At 40.9% G+C, this 18,493-nt stretch overlaps 1 protein-coding gene and 2 long non-coding RNA genes across 5 annotated transcripts in view; all 3 read right to left on the bottom strand.

Moving 5' to 3' along the window:
- Nucleotides 1-18,493, bottom strand: part of tspan4a (tetraspanin 4a) — a 185,816-nt gene that overhangs the window by 17,093 nt on the left and 150,230 nt on the right. For all 3 annotated transcript variants that reach the window (XM_076884896.1, XM_024803359.2, XM_076884894.1), the window contains 2 exons: nt 9,237-9,338; nt 836-967 (listed from right to left, as the gene is read on the bottom strand). In XM_076884896.1, coding sequence (XP_076741011.1) covers nt 836-967; nt 9,237-9,338 — 234 coding nt within the window. The remainder of the gene's footprint in view (nt 1-835; nt 968-9,236; nt 9,339-18,493) is intronic.
- On the bottom strand, nt 2,798-3,177 carry LOC143419006 (uncharacterized). The gene is made up of 2 exons (XR_013098965.1): nt 3,030-3,177; nt 2,798-2,898 (listed from the first exon to the last, which is right to left on the bottom strand). It is a non-coding gene; the product is annotated as an uncharacterized LOC143419006 (long non-coding RNA).
- On the bottom strand, nt 8,190-9,212 carry LOC143419007 (uncharacterized). Its single transcript, XR_013098966.1, has 2 exons — nt 8,422-9,212; nt 8,190-8,290 (listed from the first exon to the last, which is right to left on the bottom strand). It is a non-coding gene; the product is annotated as an uncharacterized LOC143419007 (long non-coding RNA).

Genomic DNA, 18,493 nt, shown 5'->3' with positions numbered 1-18,493 from the left:
AATGAATCAGAATCTGTAATTTGGGAGAGATGCATGAAAAAAAAAAAAGTACTGGCTAGGTAAAATGTGAAGAAAAAGGCCTGCACAGTCCTGCAAAGACTCAATTTTGAGCACACACTATAACCCCCCCCCCTGCAAATTCGACATGGTGTATTACAAAATGCTGTATTACAGCATGGTGTATTACAAGATAAAGCATGTAGAATCTTTTTAATGTGAAATTCACAGGCACATAGATGAAGAAAAAGTCGTTTTCAGTCAGGGTCCATGTTGGATTGAACGAATATGATAAGTTGTGCCACAAAAACAAAAGTATCAGTAGACTGCTCGGTCCAAACAGAGGAAAATACTGGAGGTACTCTTATTATAACTAAGAAAATTACACATTATATATGCTTAATAACGTTTTGAAGTTAAGACTATTAGCAAAGTAGGATATTGACTAGATATTTACCTGAATCAGAGAACTGTGACACGTAATTGCTCCTCTGAGTTAAGCAAAACCTCTATCATTAATACTATCTCCATCATTATCTAACAGTAGGCTGCAATGCTCTCAAGTTTTCCAATTTTCAAGTTTACAACACTACATTTAATTCGTCTTAAATCTTTTAAATTTTTCTCACGTGCAGTTGTGTTTATGATTTTGCAGGTGATTAAAATGATACGTGGCTGCGCTGACTCTTTACACACCAAATGTGTTTGAGGATGGGTTTAGCAAACTAAATATATCCTCTGCAAAAATAAAATTGTGGAAAAAAACACCACAAAAGAAGGAATATCAGTAGCACAATTTGAAGTTGTTGTATACTTGGGTTTATATGTCTGAACTCACCGCTGTCCACCATGTTCCCGGGTTGTCCAGGCCACAGTTGTCGCTGTACTCCAGGCAGCAGGAGTCTGGCACGCGGCTGGCGTTGTAAACCTCAAACCAGTCTGTGTGGTTGGTCACTCCACAGCAACGAAACTGCGCCGGGAGAAAAACAATGAGCCTTCAGAGTCTGACCTTTTGTTATCATCACACTGAAATCCTAATTCACGGCAAAAGAAATATACATCCTCCAGTGATGGGCACGAAAGCTGTTTACCTCGCACGAATTAAAATTCCTTGGGTAAAATAACCGATATGTGCTGAGCATATAAAACACCTCATCCGCCTGATATTGAGCTGTAGCCGTCTCAAAGCCTTAAAATAACTTTCTAACTCGCCCCACTTTTCTTTTAAATAAATATTTCCCCGCTTTGAGATTGGTATAGATTTTTTTTATATAAGGCATCGTGGCTTTCACCACAATTCATTTCATCAGTGTAGTTGAAAAGATTAAATGCCTCTGAAAGAGATTTTTTTTTTTCATCTGGTGGACTTAAATTCCACAGGGGAATAATGCTGTCTGCGTGGGCACAGTTGGGGATTTTGTGTTAATTTAAAACTTACTCACTTCCTTAAACAATGGAAGCACTAACATGAGGTACTACAGAATTCAAATCACCAGAGAGAGCTGGGAAATAAAGATGTAAACTTCGGTCAGAACACACAGTCAGAATATTCAGATGTTATCACCTTGGAAAGTTAACGACCAAATGTGCGCAGCCAGTACAGATTTATTATACCGAGGATTCATTTAGTGCCTTTTGGAGCTCTTTCCTGCTCTGTCTAAGGTAGATCTACGTCTACATGCATGCATACATAGCTCCATAGGTGGCCATTAATAATATTCAGGGTGAACTTTGCTCCAGGGACATCTGCTGCATTATCCATTCAGTGAGTCAGCATATATGTAAGAGGCTTGGGAGGGAGTGACAGAATGAGAGCTGCCGTATAATGATCTTCATCTCAGCCAGACTCTGTGGAGACCCATACATACACACAGCGGCTGATCTGACAAAGGTGTGTGTGGGGGGGAAATGCACGTTCACGCTCGTGCTCTAGCATTTTCAGGCAGCGGTTCATTCAGGCAGATTCTTCTTATGGCATGATCCAGCGTGCAGGAAGAAAATCAAATGTGCGCATTTACGTATAAACACACCTGGATTTGCATACAGTATTTGCATAGCAATAGATTTCTTTGTCATCATTTATGTCTTATCAGTCACCACGCACACACACATTCACAGGTAAACACGCACTAGACACACGTATACACACCAACACAGAGCAGAGCCAAACAACCAGCATGCACCGCACATTTACTAATGGTACAAAACTACAAGCCATAACACAGGATCTGTGATGTAAAAAAAAGAAGGTCCAAAGAGCCCCTAAGTCTGCGATCTATCATTTGATGTCTCCCAAACGCATTTTCTAACAGCAGCATCCGTCCTCTGCAATCCTTAATTCCAAATCTGTGTTTTTCACATTGTGTTTTCTTTGGAGAGATATATAGAGGAAGAAAACACATATATATATAAATATTGCAACAGGAAAATGCACATCAAAGTGAGAGCTGGAGACAAAGATTACCTCCGAGGGTCTATGATGTTTGCATTAATCTCTCTGAAAACATTTTACCACAGCATTTAAACCAGGAACGCTTTAAGTGTTTATTACTGTCAGTAGAGTCATTTCAAGACACGTCTTCTGGTGCCATTTCTCAGATTGGTGGTGTTTCTTTTATTAGCCGACTTATAAATGTCCAGATCCTATTAACGGCTTGTAAGGAAGAGGACTCCCTTACTGCATTTATTTATATTGTATTGTCTGTATAGCACTTTAGAGCACACCTTTCACTTTATTAAAAGCACCTTATCAAGCAATTTATGAGCATTGCACTTTAAGCATGGATTTGCACACAAGAAGTTTAAATATTTATTGTCTATTTATTGGGAATTTTAAAATCAGTTGGTAGCCTTATTTCAGATCCTGCACAGCTGCTCCTCGTCAAGGAATGTGGTGGTTGTCTGTCAGGAGAGAAGAATGGTGATTGAGATTGTGATTAAGGTTTACCAATAAGGAAAACTAATGCAAATGTGTGTGTGAAATCTAGGGAAAAGTGTTGCAAATAAGTGTTTGTAAGTTACTGATTACTCACCTTTCTTGCCTGTGTCCTCTTCAAGGTGTTTGGGCAAATGTTTCCCCGGGGGTCCAGACACCATTTAAAGGTTCCGGGAGAGACCATTGGTAAAGAGAGTGTGGTGAATCTTTTTGTGCTTGGGTTTCTGGGTTTTTATAATATTGGGTTTTGTGTAACATTAAAGTGTGAAATATTTATTAATATGTAAATGTAAAGATGCATTTATGTATTTATTTATTCTTATTGATATATTGTATACTGTGGGGGAAGGTTGGGATTTAAGAATTTACCTGAGAGTGGAATAATGGTTAAGTCTGTGACAGCTGAACATATTTAAGGCTGCCAGTTGTCATTAGGGGATTTTTGTGCTGTGAAGAAGCTCGACAAGTTAATTGTTGTAAGGAGAGCCATAGAGCAAATAAATACTTTGTTCCACTACACTTGCCTTGGTCTGTCTCACTGTGTTTCCAGCCGCTAAGGGCTGCCCTGTTACAAGTGGTGTCAGAAGTGTGTCACTCATGCCACAGTGAGAAGATGATGACAAGAGGTGGAAGAAAGCCAGGCCAAGAGGAGCAGCCTGATGAAGGAGTTGGAGCTTCATCTGAGCTAGAGGCCATGGCAGCAACAAGCCCTGAGGACAAATTGGAGGAGTTAACAGGGTTGGTGAAATCTCTTATGCGGTCTCAAGCAGCCAGAGACCAAAAGTGGGAGAAGGATTTGTCACGTCAGGAGCAAAGGTGGAAAGGCATGCAGCATCAATTTCAGCAAATCCAGCTACAAGTTAACGCTGTAACTGATAAGCCTGACCCACCAGAGGCGCCAGCGCCCCCTACAACATCTGAAGAACAAGAACTTGGATTCAATGGTGAAGACATTCCAGTGGCCAGTGGGTCCAGGTCTTTAATTGAACCAAAACTTTTTCCTCTGTCAACAGAAGATGACATTGAACATTTTCTGACTACGTTTGAAAGAATGGCAAACGTGTGTCGATGGCCCAGAGATGAGTGGGCTATTCGTCTGGCTCCCCTGTTGACAGGTAAAGCCCGCACAGCCTACATTCTTATGGATTTAACAGACTCTGAGAATTATGATAAGGTGAAAGAGGCAATTCTGGCAAAATATGAGATCACTGCTGACACCTACAGACGCCGCTTCAGATCTCTGAAAGTTGAGCCAGGTGAGATGCCACGTGAACTTTATGTAAGATTGAAAGACCTGTTTTCAAGATGGATTAAACCTGAAAAATCAACTGTAGAAGAAATATCTGAGCAGATAATTCTGGAGCAGTTTTTGAGAATGGTTAATCCAGAGCTGGAGATTTGGATACGTGAGCATGACCCGAAGACTGCAAAGGAAGCAGCTAGCCTCGCAGAGGTTTTCACTTCAGCCAGAAAAGGAAGCAAGAGCACCTACTTCAGCCGGGAGACCCACTACGCCCAACCAAGTAAGTCCATTGGGGGTGAACAGGGTTCTGGTCAAGTTCAGGCTAGAAATCTTTCTAGTTCTAGGCAGCTCCCTTCCCATAGACCTCACAATGTGAAGAAATCCTTTAAGTCTTCAGTTCAGGATATTAAATGTTATCACTGTCATAACTTTGGCCATACACAACAATTTTGCCCTGCACTTAAGTCAAAACCATCTCTTTTGTGTGCAGTTCCAAGACCAGCCACAGAGCCAGTAGGAAAGAAAGCTTGTACTGTCCCTGTTTTAATTAATGGGCGTAAAGAGGAAGCTTTGCTTGACTCTGGGTGCTTTCAGACTCTTGTACACTCTAGCATAATTTCAGGAGAAAAGCTAAGTGGGGTTGGGGCTACAATAAGTTGTGTGCATGGAGACGAACACAGGTACCCCACTGCTGAGGTTTACCTGACAGTAGGAGGTCAAACCTACTTGTTAGTGGTAGCTGTGGTTCCCAGTTTGCCATATTCAGTGATACTTGGTAATGACATCCCCACTCTTTTTGATCTAATACACCAGTCAGATTATGACCCTCAAGTGAGTGCTGAGAAAGACATTCAAGGCTTAGGTGATGAATCTGGAAGCTCACTTCCTCTAGAGATGACAGTTGAACCATTTAAACCCTGTCATGTAGTCACAAGAGCACAAAGTGCAAAGGAAAGGATGCAAGAACTACCCTTTTTTGAGGAGTCTCTCGAAACGGAGCCAGGGAAGATTAGGAAGTCTAGGGCTCAGAAAAGAAGAGAAAAGTTCAAAGGCTCAGGGGAAAAAGGTATAGCATTGTTCCCTAAGCCAAATAACCAACTTGAGTTTGATGTTCCCTCAGATTTAGGTGCACTCCAAAGAAGCGACCCTACTCTAAAACCCTGGTTTGAGAAGGTAACAGAGGTAGAGGGGGTTAGTCAAGGTCAGGTAAGCTGTCTTGCAGACACTGTTTACTTGATTAAAGGAGGCATCTTGTACCAGAGAAAGGGGAAGTGCGAAGCTGTGGCACTCCCACAACAGTTCAGAGACAAAGTTATGGATTTGGGTCATTCAATTCCATGGGCAGGTCATATGGCTTTTCACAAAACACTGAATAGGATCAGCAGCCGTTTTGTTTGGCCAGGGATGTATGTCCAGGTTTCTGAGTTTTGCCATTCCTGTGAAAAATGTCAGTTGACCTCAGGCAAAGGAGTAGCGCGAGCCCAGTTGCAACCACTGCCAATTATTGAAACACCATTTGAGAGGCTAGGCATGGATATTGTGGGCCCTTTAGAGAGGAGCTCCACAGGTAATCGCTACATATTAGTCATATGTGACTATGCAACACGGTTTCCTGAGGCCTTCCCACTCAGATCAATTAAAGCTCGTCACATTGCTAATTGTCTTCTGCAGCTTTTCTCTAGGGTAGGCATACCAAGAGAAATTCTGACGGACTGTGGAACGAACTTTCTATCAAAGTTGTTGCAGCAGGTTTATAAGCTGTTAGGGATAAAGGGACTTAAGACCACCCCGTATCACCCCCAAACGGATGGGCTAGTGGAGAGATCCAACCAGACTCTCAAAAGTATGCTGCGCAAGTTTGTCTCTGACACAGGTGCTGACTGGGATCAATGGCTGCCCTACCTTCTGTTCGCCTACCGGGAGGTCCCGCAGGTTTCCACTGGCTTCTCGCCTTTTGAACTTTTATACGGTCACCAAGTGAGAGGCCCCCTGGATCTGCTTAAGGACTGCTGGGAGGAATCCAAAGCAGAAGGCGAAAACATCGCAGCCTACGTCATCACCATGAGAGAGAGGTTGGAGAAAATGGCATCATTGATGCAAGACAACATGAAAGCTGCACAAAAACATCAAAAGACTTGGTATGATCAGAAGGCCAGGGATAGGGTCTTCCTTCCAGGTCAGAAAGTACTGTTATTGCTTCCCACCAGCGATAACAAGTTGCTGACAAAATGCCATGGACCATACGAGATCGTCAGACAAGTGAGTAAAGTCACTTATGAGCTGAATATGCCAGAAAGGGTTAAAAAATATCAGACATTTCACGTGAACTTGTTGAAGGAATTCCACAGCCGACAAGAGCCGGTCTATCAGTTACTGGTGCGTTCGGTTAAGGATGAGGAGGTGACTGAGAAGTTCTTTCCAACTAACATTCAAGTTTGTGCTTCAGTTGACCTTTCTCATTTGTCTCCTACTGAGCAGGCTGATATAAAACCACTCGTGGACCCACAGCTCTTTCGAGAAACACCAGGCTTCACATCACTGGTTCAGCATAAGATACGGGTGAAGGAGGATGCACCCGTTCGACAAAAGAGTTACAGAATTCCTGAACGGTTGGTGCCAGTGCTGCAGAAAGAAATAAAACTGATGTTGGACCTGGGAATCATTGAGGTGTCAAGTAGTGAGTGGTGCAGCCCGATTGTTTTGGTACCAAAGAAAGATGACACCCTGAGATTCTGTATTGATTTCAGATATTTGAATGCAGTATCCAAGTTTGATCCCTACCCAATGCCCAGGGTGGATGACCTGCTGGAGAGAGTTGGATCAGCAACGTACATTACAACACTTGATTTGTGTAAAGGATACTGGCAAGTGGCTTTGGCACCAGAAGCAAGAGAGCTGACAGCCTTCAAAACTCCGTTTGGTATGTACCAATTTAAAGTCATGCCATTTGGTCTTCAAGGTGCACCAGCGACATTCCAACGATTAATGGACCATGTACTGAGAGATGTGTCAGCATTCTCTGCAGCATATCTGGATGACGTGGTGGTGTACAGCCAGTCCTGGGAAGCGCATGTCATTCACCTACAGAAGGTGCTACACTCCATCAGAATGGCTGGACTGACTATCAATCCCAAGAAGTGCTCCATAGCCAAGAGAGAAGTGGAGTACTTGGGCTGTGTAGTTGGCTCTGGGAAGATAAAGCCGCAGGTTGGAAAGATTGAAGCAATTCAGTCCTTCCCAGTTCCGACAACTAAAAGGAAGGTGAGAGGTTTTCTGGGTCTAGTAGGCTGGTACCGGAAATTCATACCTTCTTTTGCAGAGCGATCCACTGTACTTAATAACCTCACAAAAGGCTCAGCCCCTAACAAAGTGCGTTGGACGGAAGACTGTGAGCGAGCATTCAGAGACCTCAAGGAAGCAGTTTCCACACATCCAGTTCTACACAGTCCAGACTTCAACAAGCCATTCATCTTGCAAACTGATGCTTCGGGAGTTGGCCTTGGTGCTGTCCTTCAGCAAGAGGTGGATGGTGAAAGAAGGCCTGTGGTGTTTCTGAGTCGGAAACTACTCGACAGGGAGACGAGGTACTCGACGGTGGAGAAAGAGTGCTTGGCCATGAAATGGGCTATTGAGGCCTTGAGGTATTATCTTCTGGGACGTCACTTCACTCTGGAGACTGATCATCGTGCCCTCCAGTGGTTGAACCGCATGAGGGATGCGAATGCCCGCATTGCAGGATGGTACCTGTCTCTGCAGCCTTATGACTTTACGGTCCAGTATAGGCCGGGGAAGTCAAATGTGGTTGCTGATTGTTTATCTAGGATGACAGAGGACTGAAGCACTTCGCGCTTAAGAGAGGGAGGAGGAAATGTAAGGAAGAGGACTCCCTTACTGCATTTATTTATATTGTATTGTCTGTATAGCACTTTAGAGCACACCTTTCACTTTATTAAAAGCACCTTATCAAGCAATTTATGAGCATTGCACTTTAAGCATGGATTTGCACACAAGAAGTTTAAATATTTATTGTCTATTTATTGGGAATTTTAAAATCAGTTGGTAGCCTTATTTCAGATCCTGCACAGCTGCTCCTCGTCAAGGAATGTGGTGGTTGTCTGTCAGGAGAGAAGAATGGTGATTGAGATTGTGATTAAGGTTTACCAATAAGGAAAACTAAGGCAAATGTGTGTGTGAAATCTAGGGAAAAGTGTTGCAAATAAGTGTTTGTAAGTTAATGATTACTCACCTTTCTTGCCTGTGTCCTCTTCAAGGTGTTTGGGCAAATGTTTCCCCGGGGGTCCAGACACCATTTAAAGGTTCCGGGAGAGACCATTGGTAAAGAGTGTGGTGAATCTTTTTGTGCTTGGGTTTCTGGGTTTTTATAATATTGGGTTTTGTGTAACATTAAAGTGTGAAATATTTATTAATATGTAAATGTGAAAATGTATTTATGTATTTATTTATTCTTATTGATATATTGTATACTGTGGTGGAAGGTTGGGATTTAAGAATTTACCTGAGAGTGGAATAATGGTTAAGTCTGTGACAGCTGAACATATTTAAGGCTGCCAGTTGTCATTAGGGGATTTTTGTGCTGTGAAGAAGCTCGACAAGTTAATTGTTGTAAGGAGAGCCATAGAGCAAATAAATACTTTGTTCCACTACACTTGCCTTGGTCTGTCTCACTGTGTTTCCAGCCGCTAAGGGCTGCCCTGTTACACGGCTAAAAGGATTGCAGTATTTTATTCGTATATTACCCTGAAAGGAGAAATGTAAAACGAAATGGTGTTTCCGCATTTCACTATTCACTTATAATTTAACGTGATCCCAGTGGCACAAAACCCCCCCAAAACAAGAAAAAGAGACAGTGAAACTCTTCCAATAGCAAAGATGCAATGTACTATAACAATGAATAATGCAGTCAAAATGTCACAGATTCAAGCTTGTGTTGTTGTATTTACTATTATCGGCACAGTTATAATATTTCTTTTAAAGCAGTTAAATCTAAAATAGATGCATCCCAAAGCATCGCCTACTCCCTCCGGTGATCTCACAACTTACATCAGTTTGTACTATCATCCAGGCGTTGGTCAAACCCACGTTGCCCTCTGTGCCAAAGAGCTGCAGACCCTTCTTCAGATCTCTTTGGGCGTAGTGGTCAATCTGAGAACACAGGACAGGAAACGCGGTTATTTAAGGCAGGACAACAGGACAATTTACTTTAACAAAACTACTTTTTGCTACTGTGTGGGTGAGATGTTATAAAGGACATCTTCTCTATACATTTCAGAGCAGCTGGTTTCCATTTTCATCAGCGGAGGACAAATGTGATTTAAACTCAAGTGGCAACAAATAACCACAGACTCAGTTCTCATTTGGGAAAAGCACAATCTGTCAGGAGTGAACCAGAACAGAGTGTTTTTGATACCATATATTTTGATTTTGACTTGACGAAAGACAGTACTAAAATGTTTTTTATGAATATATATTGTTCTATTGTTTATCGCAGGTTTTCTATAATTAAACATACTTAAAATAGAGAAGAGAAGAAATTGCTCCGTTCTTTCATCAATGCATGAATGTGTCTTTGTCCCACTTATAAAGGCAGCAAGTATAGTAAAATAACACAGCTATAATTAGCAATCCACCCACATACATACATACTGAAAGCTTACAGCACGGAAATACTCAGTTCATCCTCAGCTACTGCGTATGTGAGTGGTGTGGTAAAATTACACATAAGGCGTCCTTTGGTATTGTAAAGTAAAACCCTTAATAAATGGGAAGGATTACTGGTGTGAAGTGATGCATTTTAACCTAAACCGCAATGTTTTTCCAAACCAAACACCGGACCTAAACTTAATCAGCTGATTAAAGCTACTTAGATTTAGGTTTAGATTCTCAAACAAGATAAGAATCATTGTTTTCTAGGTGATAAACCTGCAACGCCTATCACTCCTCCAACCTAATGTGGACTTAAAAAGGTCTACAAAAGGGGGGTATTATCTTATCAACCAATATTTCCATGGTTGTACCTTCTGGCATCAGTGCCAACAAACACCTTGGAGTGAGAAAAAAAGGTAATATTTAATAGGATGAAAACACATTGTCTAAAACTACTGACTGGTACTGACTGGGGGGTTATTGAATGTCAAGAAAAAGCTGTACTGTTTTAAAGAGTTTCATTTGAAGGCAAAAAGAGTGCTGTGCTCACAAGTTAAACTTAAACATCTGCCTACGACGTAGCCTACAAAAGGGGTCAACAGTACGCCGCAGCTTATGAATGACTGACTCTTCACTGATGACCACAGGTTACGTTATGAGCCAAGATAGCTACCATCTGCGAAGGATTCAGTCATATTTTCCTCGTCCCAACCTGCCACACCTGCGTAACTCGTGCCTTTTGCTTTCTGTATGACAGTTTGAAGTAGAAAGTAGGAGGTTAATTTGGTTAATTTTCTACATGGATCACCCCTGTTGTATTTTGGTATGCTTGCTTTGTTTCTTTGTTTTTGCATGAGCCCCTAGACTGTCAAAAAAAGTTAGATTTAGGCACTAAAAAGTACTTGTTTAATTTTAAGAAATCATTGTGATTTAGCTTCAAATTTGTCACAACATTAACTATTTGTGAAAAAAATTGTCACGACAACCATCCATCAGTCATCTTAAACGATGGTGCCAGCAGGCTAAGCAGGGTATTCCAGAAGTCGTTCTCCACAGCAATACTTTCTGAGGCATTCCCAGATGAGGCATATAATCATCTGGCCTGGAGGGAGGCACATCCAAAGGGAGACTCTAGCACTTCACCTGAACTGGCTCCTTTCGACATGGATGAGCAGCACCTCGACTCTGAGGTCTCTCCAGATGTACTTATCAGCCTATCTCTAAGGCTAAGCCGAGTCACACTAGAGAATAATTTGCTCAAGATTTTTTTTTTGGTGAGCATCAGACCGTTGATGACTGATAAATCAAGAACTTTGTCTCTTAGCTTAGCTCCATTTTTAGTCTGCATGTCTCTCTGTCCCAACCCAATGGAGAACTCCACTGTTTTGCAGCAGAGAAAAACATTGGCATGCTACTGCAAGTAAGAACCACCAAACTAATGCTGTAACTTCATTATTTTTGATATGAGAGGACAGCTGGTGCACATCTCTGAGACACCAGTGGCTGTAGTTTCTGAGACCGCTGGAATGATCCCACTTGTTTTCTAGTCTTGTTTGTTCACTATATTGATTGGACTGATTAAAGTGGTTAAACTGCTGCATGGTTAAAGGAAAAACATGATAGGAAATTATAGTTTATGGAAGACCGGTGTTGGTAGTTGCATGCTTTGAAGGAATATCACCACTAAACATCGTTTGGATACATGAACTTTGAGCACTGAGCTGCTGCAGTCAGATCCTCACTCTCAGGCTATATTCCACACCACTTTTCACATGATATTAAAAGTGATAAACTGTGGTCAGCAGTGAGAGGACTAGATTGGATTTGGACGGCAGACCACTGAGCTGGTGTTCGGTAAACAGGCTCCATGCGGGTTTAGTTTAGAAGGTCTGGCTTAGCAGAGTGAACCTAAACAAACAAGATAAAAACCCTGAACAAAATCAGCTTTTGCAGTGAGCTTTGAATCAAGAGAAAACAAACTGGGGGCGTGAACACAGTCACAGAGGTAAACATGATTAAATACCCTCAAGCCTTTGAAGTTCATAAAATCTGAAGAAAAAAGAGAGCATGTGCGCTATACACACTGCGGGCAAACAAAAACTCCAAAGCCGCTCAGCCTTATTTACACATTTAGATGGTGGACCCCATCAAACATCAATCACATTGATCTCCACTGACCTCGTGCTTTCCTACACAGTAGCCTTTTAGCATCTGCTTTGCTCCAGACACATAACCCTTACATCAAGCCTGACTCAAAGCACTCTCAGTAAATCTGTCACACACAGCTTTGTGTGGGGGTGGTGAGTATATACCAAATCCCCGAGTGCCAACAAGATACTTTACCAAAAATAATTACTTTCTTTTTTTTTTTAAATTAATTTATTTTTTAATATTATTTTCAAGTGAGCGCTGCACTCACAAATAGTCCCAGCTGTTTCTTGGTATGATCTTTTGGACCCCTTAACACATAACCATTATCTGTTACCATGGGGACAACAATCACAGAAGTGAAGTGCATTTTTATAATACTTAAAATTGTGACATCTTCACAAATTAAATGGGGAAAGCAGCCCCTCCTGCTCCTGTCATGCAGTAAACTGCATCTTTTTTTTTGTTTTTTGGAATCTGCATTATGTTGTGTGGCAGAACTTAACTGGAAACGTTTGGTTTCACAACATGCGTTTTCCATCTGGCCTCTCTCATTCAGCCAGCATTCGATGTGTCCTCATCAGACAAGTGAACTTTACTGCTGACCTCTCATACAAGTGGAAATCTCAGAAAAAGAGAACAGCAAACCAACAGAGAAAAACAGAGTAAACCTTTACATTTAACATTTTACCCCTGCAGAGCACACAGGATGCCCTAGTTCTGAGAAGTAGTAACAGAAGACCTCAAAAGACACTACCAGAAAGGAACTGCTCCTTCTAACTCAATAAGCTAAGAATTGCTCTGAAAGTACAAAAGTATTAAAAGCGAAACAGGGACACTAGGAAGGAGAAAATCTAGCAACAATCTGACAAACCTAAAGGCCTGAATTATTGTTGCCTCTAAATAATTCTGTTTCTAGGCCTCCTGATTTATTCTACTTTATCATTTATTTGGAGAGGACAGAGAAACGCCTGTTTCACGTAGTTCAAATGAATCAAATTTCTCCCTTTATTTTTTGCCCTGCTTTGGTCTCCTCCAAACCTCTATGTAACATGAGAATTTTGAGGCTACGATGTTTGACTTCCTGGTAGCAGATACCACACTGTTCTTTTGGATTTTTGCAGCATTTCTTGAAGACCACAGCTTTCAGTTGATGATAAGAAAATAACAGAATGATTCACACGGCAACAAAAATGAAAAGTGGGAACAGTTATAAGCAAAAGAAAAAGACACAAAATAACATTATATTTTAAAAAAAAGGAATAAACGGCTTATATTTCACAGGGATAAAGACATAAAAAATACACAATGGACATCAGTCGCGCCTTCTTCGAGGTGTAGTGATACAAATATACCAACAGACCAATTATAGCTTCGCTCACCACAGGTGTGCAATAATATTTACATCAATCATTTTCTTTAGTTTCCAGGGTCAATGGTCCGTTTCTCTAGCCTTTAAGCGCGTCACCCAGGAAGTACATAGTAGTTTTTTTTAAAATACTAATATTCACATACTAAGAAATACTACCAAAAAACAAGAATTAGAGCAAAATTTGTAATATATAAGTACCAACAGTGTTGTCTTCACCTCCTCCAGTTGACCCACAACTTTACACAGCACCACTGCAGATGTCAGACAGTAAAAAACACATGGATCCATTGCAGAAAAATCTTAAACCTGCATTTTATCTTAAAAAAGCATGGTAGAAACCATTGATGTAGGCTCATGTCTTCAAAACTGGGTGATATAACGATAGCAACATCGACCTTTGATACCATCTATGGGTATGTATGATACAGCTAGGCAGCAAACGTTATCAGTCCTGCTAATCTGTAACAGACAGCGTTTATTTATCAGGATAACAAAAGAATTTGTGTCTAAAAACATCAGGATTCGCTTAAAGTCCCAGTCTGAATCTGAGAAAGGTCTGCCAGCAACTAGGCCTGTCTTACCCGCTCTGTTTGATCAGCAATAAAAATAAGAAGCCTATTCACCAGAAGCACAGCACTACCTCTGACAAGCTTACAATATTGTTGTCTATTCTGTTTTTCATTTCGCGTACTCTCTAAGAGAATACCTGCCATATATACTGTGTGTATATACACACCTTACAGTATTGTTACTGCATTTTTTGATAAAAAATCATCAAAATGACAAAAACAGCAACTCCAACTGTACCAAGTTGCTAACAATAAATGCTCTGATAACCAGAAGCGATGAAGTAAGAAAACATTAAGAATGTGAACAAAGGAGTTCAGTGAGATGTGCCACTTAAAATGACTGATTCTCTTATTTCTGATTTATTTTTTTTGAACAGGCAGTTTCCTAATATTGTTCATTTGGGTGTTTCCTTAATAATTGGTGGCATCCTTCTCTGCAAATGACATTGCTCAGTCACAATTAGACGCTGCATTAGGATCCGTAAACACGTAAAAAAAAAAAATCGTAATTCGGATGCCTCAAAGATATGAAGATGAAAGAGAATTCTGAATGAAAAGAAAAATGACAACAGATGTAATTTCTTGCAACAACAAAGAAGCGCTGATTTCTAAATAAACTGGTGCCACAAGCTACAACATGACATCACAACAACAATGTCTAAAGTGATGTAAGAATCCAGCGCACGGGGCCTTTATGTCCCATTTGAGTGGACTGAAGTGAGCTGTGAGTCATCTGAAGAGCTGCAAATTAAAATAAAAAGAGAGGGGAAAGAAAAAGAGAAAACTTTTTATTCAAATTAGCATTTTTTTTTTCTAAGTAGGTCATTAGTAAAGAGGGACTCTGGTTAAAGTTAGTCAAGCAGAGAGTGCACAAGCCACAGCTGCACTTTTAGCTTGGTATTGATGTTGTCCTCGGTACTTGGGTCGCCCTTTGACTACACCAGTCGAGTCAAGGATGGGCCATCAATAATTTATATGGCAGCAATACAAGGAGAGATAAGAGATGTATATTGGGAGGAGAGCAGACACAAGATGAGCCAGAAAGATGTGGATTTGAAAAAGAGAAGCGAGATGAAGGCAGGCAAGATATTGGGTGCAGGAAAAAAGTAAACATGGGAAAAGAGGGAGAGAGAATGAGCCAAAAGGGCACAGCGCAGGTTAGAATGTGTGCAACGCAAATACACTGTGGGGAAGATGAAGTGGTTATATGACTGTTGGACTCTGGATGGCAGGCAATACAGGAAGCAAAGAAAAGAAGCTTTCCATCAGTGACAGCCCAGGAGAAAGAAATACAAGACAGGGATTTCAGAGGAGGGGAAATAATGACAAGAGAAATGCCTCAATTCACTTGCTCCCTCCAAACAGTGGATATCCATTACCTGTGCCATGAGGGGGAAGACAGAGTCAGAATGCAAAAAAAATAAATGATAAAGGCACTAATAAAAAAGGAGGAAAGATCAATGATAAAAGTCCCCAGGTATTTCCTATGGCCACGTTATTTCACTCTAAGATGCCAAACTGCATAAAAAATGCCCTACTTTATCTTCCACAATGACATTACTTATTCTAAAAAAGAAGAATTTCAGCTTCACTGATCAAAGTATAAGCTGTGGACTTGAAATCTGGAAGTCATAGTGACTCTAGTAGCTTCATACCTCAGGACCATCCCAAATGCAGGTTCTATTAGTTATGTTTCAATTGTTTCATGTCGGTGTGATTTAGTAACCTGTTGGTCTCTGCATTGTTGGCATGTGCCTAAATGTTCCACAGTATTTCTTCCTTCCTCACCTATCGACTCCCCCTAAACCCACTGGCAAAGGCTTGTTTACTCCAAATACTTCCATTTTATCCTTCTGAAAAGGGAGTCCAAATTACATTCCCAGGACCAGTGTTGGTCAAGTTATTTGAAAAAAGTAATCAGTAACTAATTACTGATTACTTCCCCAAAAAAGTAATCCCGTTACTTTACTGATTACTTATTTTCAAAAGTAATTAGTTAATTAGTTACTTAATTACTTTTTAAAAACACGATTTACAACCTGAAGAGGTGATAAAGCGATAGATCTCTCAGCCCAATTCTACTTTTTCTACATAATCCATCATACAAAATGTAATCAAATGGAAAAGTCCCTTTTTAAAACTTGTTTTACTTTATGCATCAAGCAAAAATGTAATTATATGCAACATTCACTGACTGGAAGAAATTTGTTTAACATTTAAACCTATTTTCTGCACATTCCAGCACATACATTTTTTTTTTTTTTTGTGTTTACACTCACTCTTTCAAATAGATGCAAGTAAAACACAGCAGAAAATAAATAAAGTCAAAGACTAGCAGTCCTTTTGCTCTATTTTCACCTGTAAAGCAGGAGTAGGGTAGGCGGAGGTTTACCCTGGTGCAGGTGTGCCGCAGCGGTCAGTGGAAGGATACGGCAGTTTCTCTGTGAATTTCCCATTATGTGGTAGCGCACTCGGTGCTTGCTTGGAAGTTTAGGGGGGGGTTTTTCGCTGTAAAAAGAAGTTTTCTTCCCACGCACGATGGAGGCTAATGTTTTTGTCACTTTTTATGGAATCAAACTTAAAGTAAGGTCAGTACTTCCACGCTTTAAACGCTGCACGCTCATACTCTCTCCAGTACTCGATATATGATCCATTGTTGATCTGCACACAGCTGTTGTCACAAACGTCGCACTCGCTTACGTCACTGTCATGAGACATTCTCGCAAAAAAAAATCACGGTTTTAGTAACGCAGTAACGCAGCGTTCCTACGGGAAAGTAACGGTAATCTAATTACCGTTTTTGCAATAGTAATCCCTTGCTTTACTCGTTACTCGAAAAAAGTAATCTGATTACAGTTACTGCCCATCTCTGCCCAGGACATCCATCAAAAATGAGCCAAAGTCAGGTTTTCCAGAGCATTTCTTTTGACTCCAGAAGAACTTGCTTCCCCTAGAATATGAGCTTAAATCAAAGCGTTACACTGCATTTCGAAAAGGGTTTATAGGGAGATGCTGTCCTTCTGAAGAATCGGTTTACGTTTTGTCTGTGCCTCGGGACAGATTGCTCAATATTGTAGGCAACCTTCTTCTCAAGCGCGAAAGCCAGCAACCAGGACACGCAGGTCTCACATTTAAAGCTGCTGACGGAGTTTTTCTTGTGTCCAGGGAAGCAGTGATGACATGTGTTAATTATTAAAGCGGGTGGCAAGCCCCTTTAAGTGACTAATCTCTGTCCTTAGCTGAGGCAAATCAAATACAGCCCCAGCTCTTTTCCATCCACTGCTTCTAATCAGTTCCTGATTAACACTTGGCAAACTTGGCAAACGAGTAGACAATCAATGCCACTCTCAGAAAGCAGCGAAGCAGTGGAATCAAGGTTTTGAAGGATGATACTTTAACAGCTTCAATCATGGCATTAGGCGTTAATACAAGATGCTGCACAATGAAATTCAACTGATATATAGGCATTCCTCTGGTGCCTGGTTTCAGCGTTGATGTTCTAAAAAACCATGTGAAACTATTCTGATGTGCAGCTGAATATCTCTTAAAGCCTTTTGCCTGCAGCTATTGACAGCAAACAGAAGCATTTTTCTGAAGCTGTCATCCAGTGCCTTCAATCTGTCCTTAACAGTTTTACATCACAGAACTATTCTGATCCTTTTTCCTGAGGTCTTATCACCTTTTAGCTGCTGCATTTCCTTCACTATAGTTCAGAAAGCCTGCTGTGTCTAAACAGAGTGCACACAGTGTTCGCACTGACGTCACGCCTTTGCCATTGTGACTCATCACAATCAAACAGATAATGATGAAAAAATAATAACTTCTCTGGAGCACTGACTCTGAGCCTCACAGGTGGATACTGTAGTCGAGGTTGGGTTATTGAAATGCTGCATGCACAGCACCAGCAGCATCAACAAGGAAAAGCTTTCAGGTCAGCATTGTGGCAGCAAAAGAGAGCAGCACAAATGCCTTTTATATGTGCTTCGGTGAGAGGTGCATGTGCAGGCTGACTGCTGCGGCTATTATAAGTTGGTCTTGTTTGCTGAGGCTTTGACTCTTTTGTTTATTTAAAAAAAGTCATTAATTATTTAAATGACAAAAGTTGCAAAGAACACAGCTAATTTAGCCATGTCTGTATAATACTAAGCTTTGGCATCCCAGTTACTCTGGTACGTTGGATTGTTTATTCTAAGATTCAGCCGTAGGATAGCTCATTTTATGTGTTCCAGACAGGAACAGCCAGTGACAGACTGCAGCAAGAATTTCAAATTTAAAAAAAAATGCTGAGGCAATGATTGATACAAACCCCTGGTAGAAATTGTGCTGAGAATTTTAAAATCTGAACACACCATCCATCCATCTATCTATCTAATACTTTTTGCTTCAAACTGCCTTATATCTGTGATCACACTAATTTAAAAAGGTGCTGGAAACAAATCACAGAGCTGCTGCAGATTTGCTGGCTTCACCTCCATGATACCAACCTGATGCGACTTGAATCCATCCCATTGAGAACTGGTGACAGTGGAGGCCATCTGAGTACAGTGAACTCATTGTGATGTTCA

This window comes from Maylandia zebra, linkage group LG1 (assembly GCF_041146795.1).
Source record: "Maylandia zebra isolate NMK-2024a linkage group LG1, Mzebra_GT3a, whole genome shotgun sequence".
NCBI classification, from domain to species: Eukaryota; Metazoa; Chordata; class Actinopteri; order Cichliformes; family Cichlidae; genus Maylandia; species Maylandia zebra.
The sequence above is the reverse complement of the archived record's forward strand: the minus strand, read 5'-3'. Positions and strand labels throughout refer to the sequence as shown.